The following is a 26,148-nucleotide window of genomic DNA, read 5'->3' as shown; positions in this document are numbered from 1 at the left end:
CATCTTACAAACCCCGCAAACTAATAACAATGAAAGGAGACGTACCAATTAACCCCTAAGTTACAAACTAACTGCACTCGGAACTATAAAATTATCCAATGGTTGTAGCTGGATAAAAGTCCTGGAGTTCCCTTCCTAACCACACTGCACATGTACCATACAATATGAACTGTAGTGGTTCAAGTTCTGGCTCACCACCACCTTCTCAAGGGCAATTAGGGATGGACAGTAAATGTTGGTCTGGCCAGGGGCACCCAGTTTCTGTGATTAAATTATTTTTAAAAATTGAAATACTAAACACAACTTGATATGTATATCACATTTAATTGGTAGCTGGTAGTTTCTCCCATATATCTAGTGCCCCTTTCATTGTTGTTAGTTTGCGGGGTTTGTAAGATGCTGCTGAAGGAGCCTTGGTGAGTTGCTACAGTGCATCATGATGCTAGCGCTGTGTGACCTTGGTTGGAGGGAAATATATATATGTTAACAGGAAGAAGGATTAAAGGTTACAGTGAAATCAGGTTAAGGAACTAAACAACTCAAGTAGACAAATAATTGGGATGCTTCTATTAAAAGCTATATTGTTTAGTTCCAGTTTTCAATGATAATCAACACCAACAAGCACCAATTTACATGGAATATCCCAAATTTCATCAAGGATGCAAAGAATAAGTCATTCAGAAAAAGCTGAGAAAAATGTTACAGGAACAGATTGAAAGCATCAACATTCTCTGACGAAGGGTCTAGGTCCGAAACGTCAGCTTTTGTGCTCCTGAGATGCTGCTTGTCCTGCTGTGTTCATCCAGCCTCACACTTTGTTGTCTTGGATTCTCCAGCATCTGCAGTTCCCATTCTCTCTTATAAATATACCCCGCAGTTTTGTAAATGCCGATCAAGAGGTAAACAAAAATAGCTCCAGAACTGATTGACAGCATGTGACAGAGGCATTGAAAGTAAGAGAAGGAGGCCATTCAGCCCTTCAAGCCTGCTCCACCATCCAATATGAACATGGCTGATCATCCCAACATTGTTCCTGCTTTCTCCCCACACATGTTGAAATCTTTAGGTCTAAGAACTATATTTAACTCCTTCTCGAATGCATTAAACGTTTTGGCCTCTTTGTTTCCAGTGGCAGAGAATTCCACAGGCTCACCCCTCTCAATGTCAAAATTTCTCCCCATCTCAGTCCTACGCTGTATCCTTAAACTGTGAGCCTTTGTTCTGGATTCCCTTGCAACTCCCCCCAAATCAGCAACATTCTTTCCACATTTACCCTGTCTAGTCCTGTTAGAATTTTATAGATTCCTATGAGATTCTCCCCTGATTCTCCTCAACTCCAGTGAATATAATATTAACCAAACCAGTCTCTCTTCATTCATCAATCCTGCCATCCCAGGAATCAATCCGGTTAAAGTGATATTTATTGGAGTTTGAATTTAAGGGCTGGATTCTTCTGGATGGGGCTAATATAGCCAGCAACATGTCCAAGCAACAGGCTACCAGGTGGTCTTGGAGAGGAAAGATGCAATGCCCACAAATATCCTCTTATTCTTGAAAGATCGATGGGCACTGCAGGGGCTGGAGTACATTATTTCCCTAACCCCATAACTGCATTTAATTTGATCCCCTCCCTCCACTTTTGTTATTGCTGATTAAAGAGAAGTAAAACTTTAGGTAAAGGATGAGGTCTTCACCAGGAGAGGAAATTTGTGTGCGTTTGTGTGCGTGTGCTTCTTCTGGCCAGGGAAAGGATCTAGAAGACAAAAGTGTGAACTGGTATAAAGTGAAGCAAACTACTGCAGGTGCTGGAAATTTGAAACAAAATACACACAATGCTGAAGAAATTCAGCAGGTCTGGCAGTATCTGTAGAGAGAGAAACAGTTATCATTTTGCGTCCAGTATGATTCTTCTTCAGAACTGGTGTTTGTGCTAAACTAAAGGTTTACAGTAAAATCCCTGTAAATTCATGAAAGTCTTTTCAAGAGTATACCAAAACTTGGATATTAGTCTGTTAACTGACCTGACAAGGCTCAATGACAGCTGTAATATGCTTTAGCTTGTCTATCCTTTAACTATCCTTCAACTTCTCCTGGTTACCAATGAAAATAATTTTAAAAATACAAAAATCCAGTAATATAGACTTAATGTTATTGACTTGAGGGAACATTTTAACCTTACCCAGCTCAGAAGAAACTGGACAGTTAAAATCATGCATATGGGATTCAACTGTCTAAGTCCCAGACCGAATCTGCAGGCTTTGATCTTAAATTGTTTCTTGAGAAGCAAGAGGGACACCCATTGGAAACCACACATGTCCTTGATTTTTAAGTAGAGAGATTGGAATCTGATAATGGCACTAGAGTGCAACTACTGTTTTAACTTTGTGCTAGAGCAGGAAAAAAGTGAGGAAGTGGAAGAGAATTCCAAGCCAGAATTCCCATCCCAAAACAATCTAATATAGATCATCCTTGCTAATATAGATCATTTTTCTGAAGAGTCCTGACCCGAAATGTCCCTGGCCTGCTGTGTTCTTCCAGCTCCACACTTAGTTATCTCTAACTCCAGCATCTGCAGTTCTTGCTATCTCTTAAATCATCCCTGGCCCAGGTTGTTACCCCATTCCTGTCTGTACCCTTTAAAGAACATCTTGCTGTGGCTTAATTGAGAGGCAGGCACCATTCCTTTGGTCTTAAGAAATTGATAAACACAGAGACAAGTTGCTAAATAGATAGGGAGCATGAATAATAAAGCTACAGCTGAATAGGAGAGCACAAAGATCCATAAATGGGTGCCCTTTCAACTCAAATATTCATGAAACTAATTAAGTCCATAAAAAAGATAACCACATACTTGAAAGCGAGTGGAAACTATTGACCTTCACAGTAAAATTTATCCTCCTTTTACACCTGACTTGTGCTAGTCTTTCAAACAAATTAAACCTTCACCCAGCATCCTCAGATCAGCACCAAGGTCAGCTCCCTTTGATCAGTCACTGCTCAAGGTTCTCTCCATCCACGGAAGAGCCGATTACAGGCCATTCTCAGTAAACGCTTAATCAAAAAGCCCCCAAACAGTGCCCAATCCTAAGCTTCTGCCCCATAATCATTCAAGGGGTGGAAATGAGCAGATAATAGCCCCTCTCTTCACAAAATGAGAAACGTTTTGAAAAGCGTGGATGTGATCTTGGAATTAATCGCTGGGACCGGTGAGCTTGACGGCTTGAGACGGCAGCATTGGCGAGCAGTCAGCTAAAGTGCTTATGCAATTTACTTGAAAGGATAGACAGGGTAAATGGAGGTAGGATGCTTTCCCTTGGTTGAGGCCTAAAACCAAGGGGCTCAAATTAAAATTGAGAGGGATGCCACATAAGTTGAAAATGAACAGAAATTAGTTTACTCAGAGGGTTATAAACCTTTGGAATTATCTATCACAGGGAGCTGTGTAGAGGCTCAGTCTCTGAGTATGATTAAGGTGGAAATGAGAGATTATGATGATTAGCGGCATGTAAAGTCATGAGGCTGGTGGTGAGTAAAAGCCAGTGAAAACCTTTGATGAGCCATGTTCATATTGAATAGAACAGTCACTTATTATCACTTCTATTTTTTTACAATACAAGTACAGTGCAAAGTGTTTAACTTACCTTACCACAGCATCTATATTAATAACAGAAGGCATAGATAAGAAAAAACAAGAACTAATCAAGACAAAGTCCTTCTTCATCCAATTCGCAACACGTGGGTTCAGGAAAAGACAGCAACGCTGCAAGACTGCCGCTGCAATACCTATTCTATCGAATAGTGGGCAAAGTTCAATGGGCTGAATGGCCTGTTTGTGTTACTATGATGAAGGAATGTCTGTCTTGTGTCCACAGGCTGGAAGATTGATTGATTGTTTCAGATAAACACTGACAATTTCTGAAATAGTCACTGGAAATATTGTGGAATTTCACAAAAGATGGGCCAAATCATTGTCCTCAAATTCCACGTCCCTGTCCTGTCTGAAACTTCAGGTCACAGCCTGGAGGTTCCAGCCATTCCCCCCACCATCTCCAGGATCCCCCTCACTACAGTTCCAGTAGCGAAGGAGCAATATTCTTCTCCTACAAGGTGGAGCCACACAAATTGAGGTCTTGACCTTCTGAGAGGCCAAAGGTAATGGCATCCCTGGTACCCCCAACACTGAACCCGCTCCTTCTATGTCAACACCTGACAGGGATAAGTATTCTTCCAGAATAAAAGACCATTTTCACGGATTTCTAGCCTAAACAATAAATCCTACATTGCAGAACTTTGAATAATGCAACACGATTTTAACTGATTGGCTTTTTAATATCAATGGCAGTCCATCATCTAGCCAATTAATTCAATCACTTAATTTTGATAATTCATTTGTTACCTAACAGAATTCCTGCATTCTGACCTTTAAAAAATATGCTTATCCCAATTGAAAATCAAATAGCTGTTGTGTGATGACTAACATATCAGGGCTCCACAGAAAGTTTTGTTATGTCAACACCGTGATTAGCTGAATAATACCAGAAGTTGCTGGAAAAGCTCAGCAGGCCTGGCAGCATCTGTGAAGAAAAACCAGAGTTAACGTCTCGGGTCCAGTGACCCTTCCCCAGATGATTACTTGAGCCACATTGACGAGAAAGGTCACAGGTTCAATTCCAGGTCTGTGCTAATGTTGAGTTCCCAATTTTGCTTGTTAATTTGTTTGGATACTGTTGAGCCAAAGGAGGAAAAGACTGACAGCACACTCCCCGCTACCTGATAACCGCTTGTGAAGATTCTCTCATATTCACGTGCTGCGAATTGATTTTCTTATTTGTCCACTGTATATAAAGAGGCATCAAAGTCTGAGAGAAACCATTATTTAACTTTTCTTTTTACGGGGGCATCAATAGCAAGGCTAGTATTTATTATTCATCCCTAAATGCACATTGAGAAAGTGGAGCTAAGCCTTTATCTTGAACCACTGCAGCCCATGGAATGTTCATCTATTGTGTTGTTAGGAAGGAAATTTCCATTGTCTATAATTCCAGAATAAAAAGGCAGACACAGAAAGGAATACAACTTACACATTGTGTCACAGAATGTGGGTGCTAGAGAAGGCTTTTGATTGGTATGCACTACGTCTCTAAAGTGATACCTGTGTCGGAGCTAATTCAGTGCCGACAATCTCTGGTGCCACACAAATCTCCCAAATTTCTTCACTCGTGCAGAAATATATCATCTTCTCAACAATTCTTACCTCTTAAGAATTTAAAAATGAAATACTATGCACACCTATACCTCTACTTCCTCAGAATGCTCAGGAAATTTGGCAACCCCACGGTAACTCTTAAGAATTTTTATAGATATACCATAGAAAGCATCTTATCTGGATGGATCACAGTTTGGTTTGGAATTGCTCTGCCCAAGATCACAATGAATTACAGAAAGTTGTGAATGTAGCCCAGTCTATCAGGAAAACCAGCCTTCCTGTCATTGGCTCCAACTAAATTTCCTGCTGCCTCAGGAAAGCAGACAACGTAATCAAATATCCTTCCCACCCTGGTTATACTCTCTTTCACCCTCTTCTGTTGGGCAGAAGGTACCAAAGTTTGAAAACACATACCAACAGACTTAAGAATGGTCCTTCCCTGCTGTTATCAGACTCATGAATGGATTCCTCACATACAGAGTTCATCTTTCTCTGCACCTTCTCTGTAGCTGTAACACTGTATTTTGTATTCTGTTCTATAACTCTGATGTACTTACGTAAAGTTTGACTTGTCTGATTAGCACACAAAACAATACTTTTCACTGTACCTCGGTACATGTGACAATAATCAATCAAATCAAATCACTCAAATGGCTCAGGGCATCGTTTTATGCATTTGTCTGAGACACTTAACAGGTTTCAAAGAACGGGGTCAAATCGGTGAACCTTCCTACACTTCTAGCCATTCATATAACTACTCCACTTCACTCTTTCTTTACTGGTGCCCACTGTTGTAGAGCTGAACCAAGCTCACAAGATGCCCAGGTTCCATTGCCCATCTGTGTAGATATAGCCAACCTCAGTTGGCTAACAGTAAGGCTATTGCAATCAGTGTCTGCCATGGGAAGGTGACAACTTCGGGAAACACTAGCCAGAGTTCCTGCTACTGATCATTGCCAAGGGCTACTGGAACTTGTATGTGCCTGATGTCAGCTGTGATGTCCCCCACAGTTGAGCAGCCTGTTAGCATTTATGGTCCAGGTTCACAAAGAACAACGGCTCCCTGGGTCTGGTGCAAATCAAAAGCATTATGAGGAGACAGAATTAAGGAGATGTTGCTTTCTGAAAAGGAAGTACACCATTTGCAGTACTTTATATTATTACAAGGGGGTCACTGTGCAGTGACACTTCATCAATAGTTCATTCTTGTTTGAAATTCCAATTCCCTGTGGCACAGGGCTGAGCTACTGGCCAGCCAAAATTAAACTCAAGCATTTAAAAATTCCTCATTGGGAATCGATTGAGAAAGGAGTCTGGTTGAATTAAGGTCACTGTTAACTGACATCGAGTTGTATTTGAAACTAATTTCACTTGTGAGCAGTTTTGATTTGGCAACTACCCATTTAATCAATTCATTGGGGTGTGAATAGATGTAGAATATCAGGTAAATCCTTCCACTGGTCTTCACAAACTTGAACTTTGGGTATCCTCAATTCTTTTGGCGCCAGTTCATGGTTCAAGTCCTACTTGCTCCAGAGATGCAGAATAATATCTCTGAACAGGTTGATTAGAAAATATCAGCAAACAAACATCCTGTCGTAGCAAGAAGGCTCTTGTGGCACAGTGGAAGTATCACTATCTCTGAGCCATGTGTCCTGGTTCAAGTTCTACCTGTTCTAGAGGTGTGTCTTAATATTTCTGAACAGGTTGATTACAGAAGTATGTACAGTGGTATCTTGTGAGGCAGTGGTAGTGACTCTAGGGTTAGAAAGTGCAGATTCACACCTCACTTGCCCCATTACAGAATAGAGCTGCAGAGTCTGACTAAAAATATCAACGATGGTTTCAATACAAACAAAGTTTAACATTTTGAGTCTGATATGACTCTTCTTCAGAACCAAAGAAGAGTCATATCAAATCAAAATGTTCACTTAATCTTTCTCTCTCCGCTGATGCCACCTGACCTGCTGAGCCCCTCCAGCACTTTGTTTTGTTTCAGATCTCCAGCATCTGCAGCACTTTGCTTTTAAATAGCAGCAGCAGACAACAGCAGGCAAACTGGTCCATCTCACCCATCCTACACAATTGCACACCTCAAGCATCAAAATGCAGACACCCCCGGCGCACCTAGAATCAAGTACGCTCCTGGGAGACGTGAAAAAACACATTTAAAACCCAATTTGTAATTCCAATTATAGGGTCTATTTCACTGAATGAAAAGAATTCCAGCTTTCCAAAAGCAACGAATATGAATCTTTACAAGTAGCTTTCAAGCAGAAAGAAAATCTTGAAGTCCTTTTTACCGGGAACATGGGCATTGGGGAGGAGATATGAGTGAAGTTAGAGACAGATCAATGAGTACAACAGCAACTGTCAACGGGGCTTTTAAAGTTGTGGAGCATATTACCGAGGGACACAGTTCCAGCATGTAGGATTGGAGTATGAAAATACACCGATCTTGACAGTACAACTGCAGTTACTAAAATTTTAACATGAATCCTATTTAGGTAGAGGTTGTGGAAAGCTGCAGACAGTATCTCAAGACATTTCTTATTCTTTGATTGGGTTGCTCATTAAAGACACAATGTAGGGAGGCCATTCAGTCCATTATTACTGTGCCAGTTCTATGAAAGCGTTCTCCCACAGCCCTTAATTTTTTTGATACTCCGAAGACCTATTCTGAAAAAAGCTCACTGCACCCGAAATGTCAATTCTACTTTCTCTCCATAGCTGCTGTCAGACCTGCTGAATTTTTCCATCAATTTCTATTTTGATCCCTTTAACCTTCTCCGCTTCAAGGAGCACAATCTCAGCTTCTCTAGATATCGCAGAGTTATCAATTGGCTTTTCTTCCCCTTCAGTTGTTTGGTATTAGAATCAGCTATTCTCAAGTCAGTCTTAGCACTCTCAGATGGAGAACAAAACTCCCTCCACTTTGCCCAAACTCAGAGCAAAGACCCCTTAGTACAAATGCAAATCATTCTGGCAGCTGCAGAACTTAAATAAGAACTGAAAGCAGTGGGGAAAACATTGCAGGTGCAGAGGGCATCAGTGAGGAGCAACAGAGTGAAAATTTCAGATTGATGCCCTTCACCACAACCTGGGAAAAACTCTAACTCCAACTCTAATGCGGGTCACTCCTTCACCAGAGGGAAGTTACCATTTGTGTCTGAGATGTGGGCTGTATTGTGAAATCACGACTTATCAGAAACAGGTCACTTTGGATCTCAGCAGCCAGGGGAGAGAGAAAATTTTCATCCCATATTGTGAACTGGAATAGAACAAGGGCATTTGAACATTGAATGGCTCTGAGAACCATGTTTTCACCAAAGAAAAGGACCATCAAAAGTTTGAATGAACTGTACCAATATTTTTTTGTTTACTTCCATTACATTTTTTTAGGGAAATAGCCATACCTAAATTGTGTGTGAATATTTCATCACTCAGGCCTTGTGTAGGAGTTGCTAGGCCCAGTACATTGAAGCAAATGAATTATGAGTAATGATGATTATTAACCTCTCAAGCCTCAGCAATCGCATCATGTATATTAATCCATTAAATCATCTGTTAAATAGTCAACTATCATAATTCTCCCAGACCCATTTGTCCCAATGCTGTTACCAGTAGTCACTGTTCAAAGAACAGTGTCTCATTTTAAAATTAAAAAAGTAATGCAAAACAAAATCACTCATTTAATTGATTTTTCCAGTTTATTTTCTTCTGAAAGCACAGTTGCTCAGTTCGTAATGGAACAGGAACAGCAGTTCTACAGTGGAATTTTAATCAGCACCTGTAATAAAGGGGGGGCAGGGAGAACGTCAGCTGCAGCTCAGTTGGTAGCAATCTCACCTCTTTGTCAAAAAAATTGTGGGCTCATATCCCACTCCAGAAGCTCTTAAGTACAAAAATCCCAGCAACATTTGCTTGCAGTATTGAAGGTAATCTGCAGTGCTATCTTTTGGGTACAATGTTAAACCAAGATCCTGTCTATCTTGCTCCATTAGATATTAGAGACTCTACTGGCACTTTACTCAGGGAGGGTGGAAAATCATCCTCAGTGTTCTGGCCAATACTTATCCCTCAACCAACATCACCAAGATAGTAAAGTGTGAAGCTGGATGAACACAGCAGGCCAAGCAGCATCTCAGGAGCACAAAAGTTTCGGGCCTAGACCCTTCATCAGAGAGGGGGATGGGGAGAGGGTTCTGGAATAAATAGGGAGAGAGGGGGAGGAGGACCGAAGATGGAGAGAAAAGAAGATAGGTGGAGAGGAGATTTAACTGGTCATCATCATGTTGCTGTTTGTAAAAGCTTGTGCACAGATTGGCTGTCATGTTTCCTTCATTACAGCCATGACCACATTTCAAAAATACTTCATTAGCTGTAAAGTGTTTTGGGACATCTTAGGATCATAAAAGATCCTGTAACAATGTATGCCCTTTCTTTCTTTTTTTTAACCCTTTGTTTTATCCACTTGCCAAATAATTGAGGTTTCTTTTGAACCAACATTACACAACAGTGTTGGAACCAGTAACTTACATTGCCCTCATTACGTACATCAGTCTATTCCAAACTCTTCACACATATGGGATGGTTTTGAAGTGTGCTTGTTATGAAGGTGAACAACGCAGTCATTTTAATACTCAACATGATGCATCAAGTGACAATGAAATAATTAACAGTTAATAACAAGAACTTATATTTCTGTTGCATCTTTAACTTAGTTAAACATTACAATATGCTTCAAAAGAGTGCTATCAAACAATGTTTAACACCATGCCACATGAAGACATTTTAGGCTAAAAGATCCATAGGCAACATGTGCAAACTATTTTTTGATCCAGATTGTGTTGCCTGAAGTAGATTTAATCGTCAGCAGAAGCATAATGGCCTTCTTCAGTGTTGTACAATTGTATGAAATGGCTGGGATGCATTTCAGTGGAATGCAAACACATTTAAAATCGCATGTCTGTTTGAAAATTTGAAAGTGTTTCATCATCGGAAAAAGACAGGAAAGTGGGATTGAAGTTGAAGAGTCAGCATGTCTCAGAACAAGACGGGCTGAATGGTCTTTTGTGCTGCAATATGTATGAGCCACAACAATGCCGTCATTAGGCACCTGGTTAGATCCAAGTCACGGCCATAAGATAAAGTGACAAGCAATAATGATGATATAATGTAATAACATAATGATTGATAATAATATGATTTGACTTAATAGGTCCTGTAATCAAGAAATGTTAGACCTGTTTAGATATGAAAGTCAGTATGTCCAAGAAGGAATTATTGAGAAATATTAAGAGTATTAGGTTTAACTGATAGCCTTTTCAACCACAATAAATCTTCTTGTTTTCCTTTCATCACTTCATTATTGAGAATCTTATAAATAATATACCTTAAGAACATCATTTAATTGGGTTTAATAAGTAAAACATGAATGATTATTGAGCTACCTTATGTTGCTTGGCTCAGTAATTCCTTGGACACACTCAACAGTGTCAACACTTACTGTTATATAACAAAACAAAGAACAAATTACCAAAGAAAATATGAAAGGTATTAAAGTTAAAAAGCTGCTTGACCCCTTAAAGAAAAATAGTGCTCAGAATCATTCTATATGTCCCAAAACAGCAAAATCCCAGAAAGGAACTGATCATTTAACGCCACTGAGATAAAGATTCCTGTGCGTGTTTATCCATGAGCAGTTTGTCATTCACATGAGTGTGACTCATGGTTACCACAATCTGTCAACAGCCTGTAGGCTCAGTCATGCCCACATAGCCTAGCGCCAGCTGTTGGAGCACAGTGGGAGACGACTAAACATGTATTCTTGATCCTCACCGAATGTCACAGTATCCGAGCTCTCCCACACACACCCTGGCCTCTTCCCAGTGCCTCTCACTGAATTCAGATTATAGAAATGATACCCATTTATAAATTCCCTGCACATTAAACAAGACCGGTCCACTACTGAATTTCATCCAAAACAACTACTCATTTTGGACATTAGATCATTCCCTGCATAAAATATATTTTCATCCTGAGCTTTCTACATATGTTGAGAATCAGCATTGATTAGAGAGATCAACAATTCAGAACGTCTCCTCTAATCTCTAGATGTGGCAATTCAATCACAATTCTTGAGTAAAGTATCTTCATTTCCTAAATTTTGAATTTTCAGGATTCAATTGTCTACAAAAGGACTGCCTTCAATCCTCAGTAAGGTGGGCTGTCTTATAAGCAAAGGCTAAACATGTAGGGGACCCTACTCACTGGATTTTAAAAGAATGAGAGCGATTGAATTGAAACACATAGGATTTTAAAGGAGTCTCCCAGGGTAAATGTTGAGAGGATGTTTCCCCTCATGGGAGAGGCTAGGACCAGAGGGCATAGTCTCAGAATTAAGGGTCCGAATTTAAGACTGTGGTGAGGAGGAATTTCCTCTCTCAGAGCGTGGAGAGTCTTTGGAATTCAGTGCCTTAGACAGCTGAGGGGGGAAGAGTCCTCATGAATATTTAAGGTTGAGACAGATGGCTTTTTGTTCATATGGGAATCAAAGGTTATGGGGAAAGGGCAGGAAAGCCGAAGTGAGGACTACAGAATCAGTCATGATCCTACTGAAAGGCCTACATCTATTCCTATGGTCTCAAAGAGGTATTAGGCTAAAAGTTTGGTGTTAAGGAGCATCTCAGAGAAACATAAGATTAGGAGATTTCCAGCACTGAGCTTCTTGGCAGCAGGAACCAATGTTTTCTTTTCGCAGGCATCCATTTTTCCAAATCCCATTTGCACAGTCAGTTATGATGCAGTTCCCATTATCAACATTTTTCTGGGGCCTGACACAGAAACCAGGAGGAGCAGTTGGAATGCATTTAATTCCATTATTACGTTGTGAGTGTCCCAGGCCTAATCCTGTTCCTATTTCTTATGGTCTTATGCACTGAGACAATTGTGGATCATTTAAAATCAGGTAGCTACCTTAAGTCTTTGTTTGTCAATAAAAAGAATAAGACTGTTCGCATGCATTTTCGACAGGAAAATACAGCCCTTCTAAAATGAGGGATAGCCCTGGAAAAGAGCCTACTTTGACTTATCAGACTTACTGTTAACAGTAAGCAGTTTGGCAGCTTTGCCAATGACCTATGACTTCACTACACTGGCCAAGAAATAAAGTGAAAACCTTTCGCTGGATCTGTGGATACTAATTGCCTCTGCAGTAGATAACATCGATGAGGTGTACTTTCCTGAGGCCACCAACAGGAATTCAATGGTTGCTGTGAACATGAAGTTGTTATCCCATTTTCTACTCAGACCAATGTTTCAAGGGCGATTAGACTCCCACATCTGAAATATCACAACAACTTAAATCATATCTCAACTCTAAAATTCTCATCATTTCAAAGGCTTGAGTATGTCATGGAATGATATGCATTTCCAAAAGCTGCAAAGGCCATCTCAGAGCCTCCAGTGGTGTTTTATATCAGGCAGTGTCTGACTACATTTATAAGAAATAATTAAAGGACATTTGACAGTTCTTTCAGGCACCTGGATAAACTCTCTGGGATGATCCTCTGCAGTGGAAAAAACATCTTTAACCTAAAAATCATTCATTGTTCACAGGCTAAGAGCTGGTTCAAAATGGAGCTATATGAGAAAACTGATCACTTAGGAGACAGATCTTAGATATTCAGAACACTTGTTTTAGAGGTGTTAGATGTTGGGAATGGTGTGATGGAAGAGAAGACTTGCAATATTATAGCACCTCTCACGAGAAGTCCCAAAGCACTTTCCTACCAATTCATTGTTTTTGAGGTGTAATGCAAGAAATACAGTTGCTATTTTATGCCCTTTGAGCTCCCACCAAAACATGATAATGTGTAGATACTTTTTCTTATTGTCATGTTCATGCCAAGAATAAATATTACAATAAAGCCAATATTACAATAATAACCTTGCCCCCGTTCTGCGAATTTGTGCCAGGGGATCTTTATGTCCATCTGAGGCCTTTGCTTTTGCATCCTATCTGAAATATGGTACTTTCAGTTGTGTAGCACTCTCTCTTTACTGCACTTCAACCTGCATTGCAGTGCTCAAGCCCTGGTGTAACATAGAAGAGAATGTGCAACCTACTAAGGTCAGGTTGACTTGGTGCATGAGAAGGTTACGTTCATGGTTCAAATCCCGCAACTGCCCAATAGTATACTTTGTCAGCTTTCTGCATGATACACTGCTTGGGATTGTGTAATGTCTCAAGGTCAGACAGCAGTACATCTTTAATAGACATGCTCCTGACATCAACACTGTATCCTAGCATGCAGAAAAGGTATAATAACATACTGACTGTGGGACACAAGACAAGAGGCAGGTCAGAGGAAAGGACGAAAATCTATACTTTGTCATTTTTGCCTTCTGACAAGTGTGACAGTGCTTTCAAAAGAACAGGAAACACACCATATCCATTGGCCCGTGTAAAACGTACAAATAATGGCCCAGGGCTCTAACAATGCGTCTACACCCAAACATTTCAGCAGCCAACATGTTAGAGTTTTCTCCTTCTGACACAAGTGGACACGTCTCTGACAGCAAACATAAGAAAACATGAAATTAGGAAAAAAGTATTCAGTCAATCAAGATTTTTCCTCCATAGACCTAATGTGGTCATTTGCCAGGCACAGAAAAATGTTCCCAACATCTTCCTTCAAAATGATACCAAGCTAATTTCTGTAATAGCTGTCTAACCTACTGCAATCATCCCTGATCATGTACTTTTCCAGAGCATGGCAGTCCTTGGTCACAGAGGTCTAGGAGCACCAAATACCTCTTAGTGGGACAGACAGATACATTAGGCCAAAAATTCATGGCACAAATTTGCTTTCAAAATCTGCAACATGCTAAAAATGTAGGTGTCAGAGTCTAAAATCTGTGTAATTTCAGCAATTGCAGGAGTTAATTGGGCATCCAGAGCAAGTCCATTGACTGGTTCCCCATCACATTGCACCTCTCAATAACAGAGCTCAAATAGGTTCCGGATGGTAAGGGAAAGTGAATGGAAAGTGGGAGATTGGGGCAGGACTGAGCACAGTCCAATAGAGATTCTCAAGGTGAACTGCAAAACCAGGAGAAGCAAAGAACCTCTCTGATGAAGGGTCTCGGCACGAAACGTCAGCTTTTGAGCTCCTGAGATGCTGCTTGGCCTGCTGTGTTCATCCAGCCTCACATTTTATTATCTTGGATTCTCCAGCATCTGCAGTTCCCATTATCTCTGAAGCAAAGAACTGTTAGTTTTTCCACTGACACATGCAAGAATCTTAACTTCAGTTTTAAGGTGGCAACTGAGTCAAAATGGCATTCAGTGTGTTTGTCGTGGGAAGGAATGGGGGCAGGAAAAGGAGTAATTTGTATTACAGCCCCCAACTCATAACTGCAAATCAATATAAGTATTAAGTTTTAATATCTCCACATGTAGAGTCAAGGGAGATCCTGCATCTGCAGATTCGCCCAAGGCCTTGGCATTATAGTATGTTAAAATGAAGCAGCATCTAATTCTGAGATAATGGGAACTGCAGATGCTGGAGAATTCCAAGATAATAGAATGTGAGGCTGGATGAACACAGCAGGCCAAGCAGCATCTAAGGAGCACAAAAGCTGACGTTTCGGGCCTAGACCCTTCATCAGAGAGGGGGATGGGGAGAGGGAACTGGAATAAATAGGGAGAGAGGGGGAGGCGGACCGAAGATGGAGAGTAAAGAAGATAGGTGGAGAGAGTGTAGGTGGGGAGGTAGGGAGGGGATAGGTCAGTCCAGGGAAGACGGACAGGTCAAGGAGGTGGGATGAGCTTAGTAGGTAGATGGGGGTGCAGCTTGGGGTGGGAGGAAGGGATGGGTGAGAGGAAGAACAGGTTAGGGAGGCAGAGACAGGTTGGACTGGTTTTGGGATGCAGTGGGTGGGGGGGAAGAGCTGGGCTGGTTGTGTGGTGCAGTGGGGGGAGGGGACGAACTGGGCTGGTTTAGGGATGCAGTAGGGGAAGGGGAGATTTTGAAACTGGTGAAGTCCACATTGATACCATATGGCTGCAGGGTTCCCAGGCGGAATATGAGTTGCTGTTCCTGCAACCTTCGGGTGGCATCATTGTGGCAGTGCAGGAGGCCCATGATGGACATGTCATCTAGAGAATGGGAGGGGGAGTGGAAATGGTTTGCGACTGGGAGGTGCAGTTGTTTGTTGCGAACTGAGCGGAGGTGTTCTGCAAAGCGGTCCCCAAGCCTCCGCTTGGTTTCCCCAATGTAGAGGAAGCCGCACCGGGTACAGTGGATGCAGTATTGGCAGATGTGCCGGTGAACCTCTGCTTAATGTGGAATGTCATCTTGGGTCCTGGGATAGGGGTGAGGGAGGAGGTGTGGGGGCATCTTCGGTCCGCCTCCCCCTCTCTCCCTATTTATTCCAGTTCCCTCTCCCCATCCCCCTCTCTGATGAAGGGTCTAGGCCCGAAACGTCAGCTTTCGTGCTCCTGAGATGCTGCTTGGCCTGCTGTGTTCATCCAGCCTCACATTCTATTATCTCAGCATCTATTTCTGTACGTTTCATAAATTTAAGTCCCTGTTTAGGTAAATCATTTCTGCTGATTATTTCATGTATTTGCCCACTGGTATCAGAAAGGTATTTGGTCAGAGCAGAACTAGCAGACAATCTTCAATAATGTCTATATACACATACACACATCAACAAAAATTTTCCACAGATAGAATCACAGAAATGATAAAGCACAGAAGGGGGCCATTTCACACATCTTGTCCATGACAATTCATAGGCACCCAGGTGTCCTTCCTAATCCTATCATCTTGCACACAGCCCATAACCTTGCAGCTTACAGCACTTAAGCTACAGATCCAGGTACCCTTTAAAAGAGTTTAGTACCCTTTAAAAGAGTTGAGTCCACAATCAACTCAGCCAGCGAATTCCAGGCACACGCCACCTTTCGCACAATAGAATCTTTCCTCATGTCCCATCTAAACTTTCAGCAGTCGAGCTTGAATGGATGACCCCTGGTTTTTGAACTCTTCGCCAAGGTCAACAAGTTCCTCCTGTCTACTCCATCTTTATCACTCACTGTTTAATATACCTCAACCACATCATCCCACAGCCTTCTCTGATTCAAGGAAAACAATCTCAGCCTTTCCAACCTCTCATCGTAGCTACAATTCTCCATCCCCTGGAAACTTTCCATTAAATCTTCTCTGCACTCTCTCCACAGCAAGTACATCCTTCCTATAATATGGTGACCAGAACCGCGCACAGTATTCCAGTTGTCACCTCATCAATGTCTTTTCCAGTTTCATCAATATGTCCCTACTTCTGTATTTGAAACCTCTGGCAATGAAGGAGACCATTCCATATGCTTTCTATGCAATCTTATCTACCTGTACTACTACCTTTGGTGGCCTGTGAACTTTTACGCCAAGATCCGTCACTTTATCTGGCCCTCTCAGTATATTCCCATTTATGATGTATTCCATTTTCCTGTTTGGCCTCCCAAAATGCATTACCTCACACTCATCAGAGCTGAACTCCATCTGCCACTTTCCTGCCCACTCCACCAACCTGCCTGTATCATTTTGGAGCTAACAGCTATCCTCTACAGTATCCACTACATGGCAAATTTTACTGTCATCTGCAAATTTCCCAATTGTGCCCTCCACGTCCAAGTCCAACTTATTAATGTATAAGAAACGAACAAGACTGAGCCCTGTGGAACACCACTTGAAACAGCTTTCCATTCACAAGGGCAGCCATCGACCATTACTTTTTGTTTCCTGTTACAAACCAACTAATCCATAGTGATTAGAATTGAGAACACTGACCAACTCTTTCTTAGCAATGAAGGTCAACTGGAGAACCACAGTCACCAAATTGGCTGGCTGTACCCACAACAGCTGAAATGTAAAACCACTTGTGGCCTGTACACATCAATCTTTTGAAGGGACAGCACTTCAGTAAAATTGACACCAAGGGAGGACATCATATTAACAGCAGTGTCAAGCTGACACAGAGAAATTTGACAATTTTAAGCTTTGTGGAATGATGAAAAAAGATACAGCAGACTTCTTCATTTCCAGGCCATCCCAAAGGACTTCACAGTGTAGTTGTTGCAGTAATGCAGAAACACGACAACTGACTTCACAAAACAGGCTCCCACAAACAACAGTGGCTGTATTATTTACTTTCTGGTGCTGCTTGAGGGTATCTGTTGCAATGACAATGGTGTGAACTTCTCTCCTCACCCCCACTATTCTTCAAAATAGCACCATGGGATATTCTTTCGCCACCCCGAAAGGTAAGACCAGATTTTTGTGGAATACCCCATCCAAAAGTTGGTATCTCTGACAGACCAGCACTTCTATCAAGGGATGCATGGGAACATCAGCCTAGATTTGGTGCTCAAGGCTGTAGAGTAAGGGTTTGGGCTCTTGGGTTTCTGAACCACAGTTGAAGTGTTTGGCAACACCAAAGGCTTTTATTTGAAAGTACAGAAACACTAACCAAGCATGACAGTGGATGGTATGTGGTTATTTCGTTCATAGACAGCCTTGAAATAGAGCCATTAACAGCACAAATGAAAATCACAGGTTTTCACTCATCTTAGGTGAGGTCAGGTATAAGCCATTAGACCATAAGATTTAGGAGCAGAAATAGGCCCTTCATTCTCAGTAGGGTTTCAGATCACAAAGTAAATTTCAATCCATAGTTGTCAACCGACAACAACTTGCATTGATATAGCCCCCTTTAAAGGAGCAAAACATCCCAAGTCACTTCACAGACAAAATTTGACACTGAACCACATAAGGAGATATTAGGCCAGATAAAAACCGAAAGAACTGCAGATGCTGGTAATCAGAAACAAAAACAGAAATTGTTGGAAAAGCTCAGCAGGTCTGGCAGCATCTGTGGAGAGAAATCATAGTTAGCATTCCCAAATCATTAGCTCTGATTTCTCTCCACAGGTGCTGCCAGACCTGCTGGGCTTTTCCAGCAATTTTTGTTGGTGATTTTGCTATTAGGCTAGAAGTTGAGTTCTAAGGAATATCTTAGAGAAAGAGAGAGGGTTAGCAGATTTCCAGTGTGGAACTTTTCAGCATAAGATACCGACACTTTTTATTAAACAGCCATCCATTTTTTCCAACTCTCGTTTGCACAGTTGATTAAGATGCATTTTCCATAATCGACAGTTTCCTGGAGCCCGACGTGGAAAATAGGAACAGGGGTTGCAAGCAATTGGAATGCATTTAATTTCATTATTAACATGGTGAAGTGCCCCAGTACACAAATTACCAAGCCCCTGATACACAGAATCGAATCCTCCTGGAAATTTAACCTGGTTAAATCTATTCAAAAATAGGGAAATGGGATACCCTACAGTTAAGCCAACCCAGAAAGGAAAGCTTCAAAGACTTGACTCAAATAGCACATCATTTGTTTGCACGTCATTCAGAACCATCACAAAAGAACTTCACAAAAAAAAATCTACTTTGAGATGTGACTTGACTGCTATATTAGACATGGCAGTCTTTTTAAGCATAGCAAGATCCCACTGGATCCCAGCACTGGAACACATTACCAGGCAATCAACCCGCTTTGAGCGTGTCAACTGAATAACAGAATGCCGGTAGGACACTAGAACTACTAGTGTGTGTCCTTCCAAAATCAATCAAAACAGGAGATAGTTCTTTAGTGTCATATTTGAGGGATGGAATGGTGACAGTGCTGCACACCCTCAGCAGCTCACAGGAATGTCAGTCCAGATTGTAAGATCAATTTTCAAGTATGGGTTCTCAAACTTCTTTTCTCATCATTAGTACAAAACTAAATGACTGAAGTCTCATCACTTTGTCCAAACACATTGAGATTATGTGCACATCATTTACTTAATTATTTAATCATTACAATACCAGAATAAAAAGGTAAGAAACAGGGCTATTTGCTCCTCAAGCCTGCCTGCACCATTTCATATGACCTTGGATGATCTGATCTTGGCCTTAGCTCCACATTCCTGCATGTCCCCCCTAACTCTTGACACCGCCAGTCCCATCAAGTCTAAATCGGCCTATCACAGTTCTGAAAATATTCAGCGACCAAGCTTCCACAGCTCTACAAGCTTGAGAATTCCAAAGATCCATGACCCCTAAGATAAGAAACTCCCATCACCTCATTCTGAAATACTTACAATGGTGCCTATCTTTAAGGTAAAATTGAGAAAGTTTGTTTGTTACTTAAGATGATGCACTGGCATACAAATTTAGACAAGCTGGTCCAGCCACCAAGTGACCAAGAGTTGAAACTGAACCGCAAACAAGCGAGAGGACCAGTTGCTATATTTTTGTACATATAATGCTAAATTGGTCTCAAATTGCTTGTACTGAAAAGTTGCAATGCCAATAAAAAGCAGAAGCAGTTGGCCTCAAAACAGCCCTTTAATCATAATCTCCTGCAGTTACCCAGGCTAAAATTATCCCTGAGGGACGTCTACTTTACATTAATTACAATGAAGCCTCCAGGAAAACACATATCCGTGCAGCACTCGGCTGTAAACAAAGTGATGGAGCTGGTTAACGTCTGTTAACCTACAAGCTGGTGTGCAGAAAAAGAAAAAAGTGACAGCATCCAGTTCAGACAACAAAACAAACAGCTACTCAAAAAAATACTGTAATATGAATCTATTCAACAACGCATCACACTTACCCCAGGCAGTGTCTTTTGCTCATGTAATGCATTCTGTGCCTTGATGGCAGACTCTCTTGCACAGTATGTAAGGAAGGCACAACCTAGAGGAACAGAAGGATCGTATGAGAAACAAAAACAAAATAATCAAACTAAAATTTCATTGCATCAGACCACAATGTTTAATAAAAGACAGGTTAAAGAGAAAAAAAAATTACAGCAGATCATTAAGCCCATTCGCCAGAAAAAGCAATCACATATGACCTTCTACTTTTCCTACACATTCACAAATCCCTGGGAGAGGAAAGAGAAATCTCATTTTCAAATATGAGAATTTTGTCCCAGATCCCCTAAAGCAATCAGGCAAACTTGGATTACTAGATGAGATGGAATGAGCTGATTGTTTTGAAAGGGTGGACAGACTGGGTTTGTTTCCACTGGAATTTAGAAGACTGAGGGGTGATTTCATTGAAGCATCTAAGATCCTGAATGGTCTTGGCAATGTGGATGTAGAAAGTGTGTTTGCTCCTGTCGGTGAGTCCAGAACCAGGAGCCACTGGCTGAGGAATCAAGAATTGGTGTTGTGTTTTTAGGACAGACACAAGGAGAAAATGCTGCACATTTTTGAAATTCTCTGCCTCAGAAGATGATGGTGGTAGTGTCATTGAATATTTCTAAAGCACAGGTGGATTATTATGAGGCAAGGTAATCAAAATTTATTGAACTAAGATTGGAACATGGAGTTCAAAACAAACAAATCAGCTGTGATCTTAATAAATGGTAGCACCGGCTCAATGGGCTAAATGGCCTAATCCTAATTTCTATGCTGATATAAATTTCAGCATACCACTGTTGGAATTGGCATATCAACTGATCCATCAATTCTTCCCAATATTTTAAAAGAAATGTAGTGATTTACAAGATCAAAACATGACCTTGATATCTCAACTACAAGGGTCAGATAAGAGCGTTCTAAAGAATATTGAGTTTATTCATTTGAGAACATAATAAATACTCCACAGACCTTTCCAGCCTGGAGTTTCACAATTTCATGCATCCAAGTTTTAGATATCTCATATTATATTTTGAGTCATCTAAGTTCCAGGACTTAAATTTCTCACTTCCCAACCTTGCCCTTCTTGTCCATCGTGACTGCCTCAAAATGGCATGTCTTCAGTTTTGACTATATGGTAGGGCTCTCATCTCCTGAGTTAGAAGGTTGCAGGTTCAAATCCATCTCCTGAAATTACAACATATAATCCAGACACTCTGGTGGAGTACCACACAAGCTCTGCAGAGGCAGAAACACCTTCTTCCAGATATGATGCCAAATCGAGGTGCTGTCAGGATCCCGCAGTGATAAGCAAAGAAAGGCAGGATAATTGTCTGGCCAACACCTATGATGATCACTTTATTGACTGCTATTTGTGGAACATATATGTGCAGATACTGTCTGCCACATTTGCATATGGTCCATCAATCACTGTTTTCAAGAAATACATTGTTGGCTATAAAGCAAAATGAATAATATCATAAATATACATAAGTGAAGGGCATTGACTAATTAGTACTCAGAGTGATCAGTCCCTACCTCTGAGCCTGGAGACCTGAGTTCAAGTCCCACCTGCTCCAGAGGTGTGTCGTGACATCTCCGAACAGGGTGATTAAAAAATACTTAAAGAGACGTCAGGGGGCATAATCCTGGCCAAAGTGGCCAACAACAGGTTCAGACAGTGGGCTATAAAAGAGGATCTTTAGCTCTCTACTGCCTGCCCCTGCTCTGCGGTTATGTTTGTGCTAGGATACCCGTAGAGTGAGAGCAAACGGCATCAACCAGCATTCTCAATGCCGTTAGAGAGAGGTATGCATCACAGCAGGTAGAATGCTTTATTTCCAACTCCATTTTAATTTAAAACCAAGAATTGAGGATACTAAAAATCTGAAACAAAAATGGGAATTGCTGGAGAAACTCAGCAGGTCTGGCAGCATCAGTGGAGAGAGAGAGAGAGAGAGAGAGAGAGAGAGAGACCAAGTTAGCATTTGGAGTGCAATGGCTCGAGCTGAGTTCCAGAAGGAGATTTACTGGGCTCGAAACATTAACTCGGATTGTCTCTCCACCGATGCTGCCAGACCTGCCGAGTTTCTCCAGCAATTTCTGATTTTCTTCCATATTAATTTAATCCCCTCACTCCATCTGTCCCCTTCCCTTTCGTGGCCAGTACCTGTTAGTTGCATTGGACACACTGGCAATTTGGAAGTGGTTTCATAAAACAAAATAAAGAGAGCTCTCTCGGGTCATGTGACACAGTGGCAATGACCCTGCCTCTACACCAGAAGGTCTGAGGTGAAGGTTCGCCTGTCTCAGAGATGTCTCACAGCAGTCTGAGCAGGCTGATTAAAAATAACCACAAACAGACTTCTGGGTCACTGTGTGACTGGTCGATGCAACAGCATTCTACAAGCACACCAAGCATCAAGCAAGGGGATTGTGTCTAGTCTGTGACTTCATTATCTGGCTTGGAATCCAGTTATCTGACTGATAGGAGAACCCAAGGTCATGAAAGGTGAGTAGTTCTTTCTTTGTAAAACTTGCCTCAAGTTGGAAGGAGTGTGATGTACAGTTGAAGCTAGATAAATGGAACTACATCCTGTGAATATTGTTCTGAGCCAGCAGAGTCCTATGTGACAGAAATATTGTTTGGTGGACAGGAGCATAGGATTGCTACCTGTGGAGGCAAAACATTTACTGTGGGAGGCAACATGCCAGCATTGACTATGGAGACTTAGAACAGGAAATATCTTGGTTTCTGCTCAACAACTTTCAGTGATTATGGGATAATTTATATGGAATTTTTCCTCACGAGATTAAACGGTTGGGATTGAATTCATGAAAAGAAAACAGACTTGATTTAATGAGCCTTTTGGTCTTTTACATTTCACACATTATTTTATTAGTTGTTTCTACATATAAAACCAAATCAGCTGCGCTGTTTCCCATTCTCCCTCTACAGTGAAGACTGGCAGACTATTCAACCACACAAGGCATCGCAGACAAATCCAACCCAGTTCTGACTCAAAATGGGCACACAACTATTTTCTAATTAGAATAAAATGTTGATCATATCAGACTGAGAATGAAGAAAGAAATTCCATCACTCTAAAGGTAACAAATATTTTGAAGTCCAGGGGAGTATGGTTGCCCTGTCATTAAGTACTGTCAAGACTAAGCTCAATTGATTTTTGGCACTAACGGAATCTCTTTTATAATAAGAGACTCAATCAATTTGGAGTTAGAGATGGAACTTGGAGATGACACACAAGATCAGCTATGATTCATTTAACGGTGGTAGATGTTCAATGAGTTGTGTGGTTATAACAAGGTCAGCCAGGTGGACCTCATAGAATATGAGGTCTCTGATTGGACCAGGTTAACAGACCCAATCAGGGAGCCCTGGCTGACAGATACAAACACGAGTGTGTCACAGGTTCTGTACACTCTGACAGGAAGCTGGACCAGCATCAATAAAGGATGTAAATAAAGGGTGACTTAGTGACCTCTGTGGAGTTATTTCAGCCATTTCTGCTCCTGTTTCTTCATTTTTACCTTCTATCTGTGTTTGCCAGATTGTGATGCTGACTGACTTTCTTCCTCCAAGGTATAGATCACTTTCAGTGTCCTTTAGCCAGTTCAGTGATTTTCCCTGTCTCACTTGGCAAATCCACAACATTGAGTCACAGCGGATAATGTCTCATAGTCACCTCAAAGCTATTTTCTACAATGTACATACAGGCAGCGAGAAATGTGTCTTACATAAAATAGTAGCTAGTTAGCAGGTGTGATGCAAGAACATAGCTGACTGCATTAAGCTTTGGACTTGGAGGACAGAAGACTAACTGTATTATACACAGGGCATTATCAATCTGGCAACAAGTTATACAATGGGTATTAGGTAACTGGCAGACAGTTATACACAGGGCACTAGACAGCTGGTAATCAATTGCATGGGCACTGGATAGCTGGTAGTGTATTATATGTAGAACAACAGATGGTTGGCAGTGACTCATGCACAGGGCATTGGACAGTTGGCAATGAGTTATACAGGGCAAGAGAGTTATACACAAGACACCAGATGGCTTGCAATGTGTTACACACAGGGCACCAGATGCTGCCACTGACTTATATACAGTGCACTAGATGTTTGTTCGTCTGTAATGTGGAGGTCACTAGAGTCTGGTAATGAGTTACATACCGGACACCAGTCACAGAGGACAACAGAGAACTGGCAGAGAATTACTCACAGGGTACCAGACTATTTGCATTGTGAGTCATGGAGGACACCAGACAGTTGGCATCGAGTAATGCACAGGACACCAGATGGTTGGCAACAAGGATAACTGATGATGGCACTGAATTATATAGTTATATTTGGAGGACAGGGAGAACAAAGCAAAGTAGTAGCATGGAACAAGATGAACAATCCCTCCCTCACACCTCCTGAATTTGAGCATTAAATTCCAACCAGCTGTTTTTAATTTTGATGTGTTACCAGTGGCCCCTCTAGTGGCACAGTGGCAGCATCCCTACTCCTGATCTCGGAGGCCCAGATTCCAATCCAACCTGCTCCAGAGGTCTGTAATAACATATTTGAACAGGTTGATTGGAAAATAGGTTACATTTTTTAAACGTTGGGCCCTCTTGTGCATCCCTACCCCTGGACTAGGTGGTCCAGGTTCAAGTTCCATCTGATCCAGAGGTCTGTAATAACATCTCCGAACAGATTAGAAAAATAGACTAACAAAAAAACTTAATATGTTACCAGTAAGTGGCATTGAGGGCACTTGAGGTGCTGTGCTGGTGTCCCTACCCCTGAGCCAGGAGGCCCAGGTTCCAATCCTACCCGCTCCAGTGGTGTGTAAAAGAATCTCAAAACTGGGATTAGAAAACATTAAAATAAAAGTAAGTGGAAGAGGGGAGGTGGAACAATAAAAGTCACATGGGAATACAAGTGACGCACCTTTTCTCTGCGGTCATCTGAACATACAGAAACCCACAGCCACCAAAAAGTACAAAGAGTGCTCCACAACAGGGAGAGTTACTGAGTGTTCAATGCAAAGTGTACACTCTCTCTCCCCCGCAGGGAAATAGCAAACATAGCAAGACCCAGGGTGCATCCATACCTGTCAGCAGGAGGCACATTTTAGGGGCTCAGTCAAGGTATCAGTGTAACCAACTAAAGGTGCACAGGTCAAGAGCCCTAACAAGCTTCCAGCTTCCCCCCCAGCTGAGACCAACTCCACCCTATGGAGCACTGACCACGACGTTTTCATTTGAATTGAAGTGGGAGGAACCAGCACGCTAAGGTCACATCGAGCCTGCCTGGTTAGCCAATCATGAACAGCTACTTGAAACATGGTGGATTAACCCCAATTGGCTCCAGTGTAATAACAGTAATATTTCTCACCCAGCTGTAGTCTTATCTATTACTCATTCCAGTAATATTGAGCACCCAACAGTATGACAGATTTTTAAAATCAAATATAAGGTACTGGATTTCCGATCTAATCTTCAACCAAAGTAGAACTTGCTTCAGCGTATGCACCGAAGAATGAGCTGCATGATGCTGTATTTCAGCCATCTTCGCTCATGGTAAATTACAGTGATATTGATTCTCTTTAGGAAGGGGAAGGGATGTTGGGCGGGGGAGTGTGGTGCAGAACAAGTGGCATCACTTAAATAATGTGCAGCTGTGCTGACCTTTGAACGCTATTCCTCACCACAGTGGACAGGTAATGACTATTAGCGATGGAGCTGAACACAAATGAAGGTGGGTTATTAGACAAAGGTTGTTCAACACAGTCAAATCACACTCAGAATTGCTAATTCAAGTTCTGGTTAATCCAGTAATGCTCAGTGTAAGGCACAGGCTAAGCAATGTGGACCAACTACGTAACATGAGCAGCAATGATACATTTATTCTCCCTTCAGTTTGTTTTTTGCACTGCTTTCCGGACAACATCGATGTTCCGTGGGACCACAAACCAACAAGTAACTGAACATAGTACCTCCACTAAGTACTTAATGCTCACGAGAGCCAGATAATGGGCATGAGAGGTTGTTTGGCTGGAACCCAATCTTGTCCTCACCCAACCTCTAGACCCATGTACTTATTTTTAAATTGAGAGATCAGGAGTGCAATGTTTGGCTGAATTTGTCCTCTGTTCCCAGAGCA

General features: G+C 41.6%; 1 protein-coding gene across 2 annotated transcripts in view; it reads right to left on the bottom strand.

Annotated features, from left to right (window-relative positions):
- Window positions 1-26,148, bottom strand: part of LOC125465819 (CUGBP Elav-like family member 4) — a 489,416-nt gene that overhangs the window by 427,852 nt on the left and 35,416 nt on the right. For both annotated transcript variants that reach the window (XM_059638580.1, XM_059638579.1), the window contains exon 2: window positions 19,940-20,022. In XM_059638580.1, the coding sequence (XP_059494563.1) occupies window positions 19,940-20,022 (83 nt within the window). The remainder of the gene's footprint in view (window positions 1-19,939; window positions 20,023-26,148) is intronic.

The sequence above is a fragment of the Stegostoma tigrinum genome, chromosome 30 (assembly GCF_030684315.1).
Source record: "Stegostoma tigrinum isolate sSteTig4 chromosome 30, sSteTig4.hap1, whole genome shotgun sequence".
NCBI lineage: Eukaryota > Metazoa > Chordata > Chondrichthyes > Orectolobiformes > Stegostomatidae > Stegostoma > Stegostoma tigrinum.
This window is presented reverse-complemented; position numbering and strand designations above follow the sequence as displayed.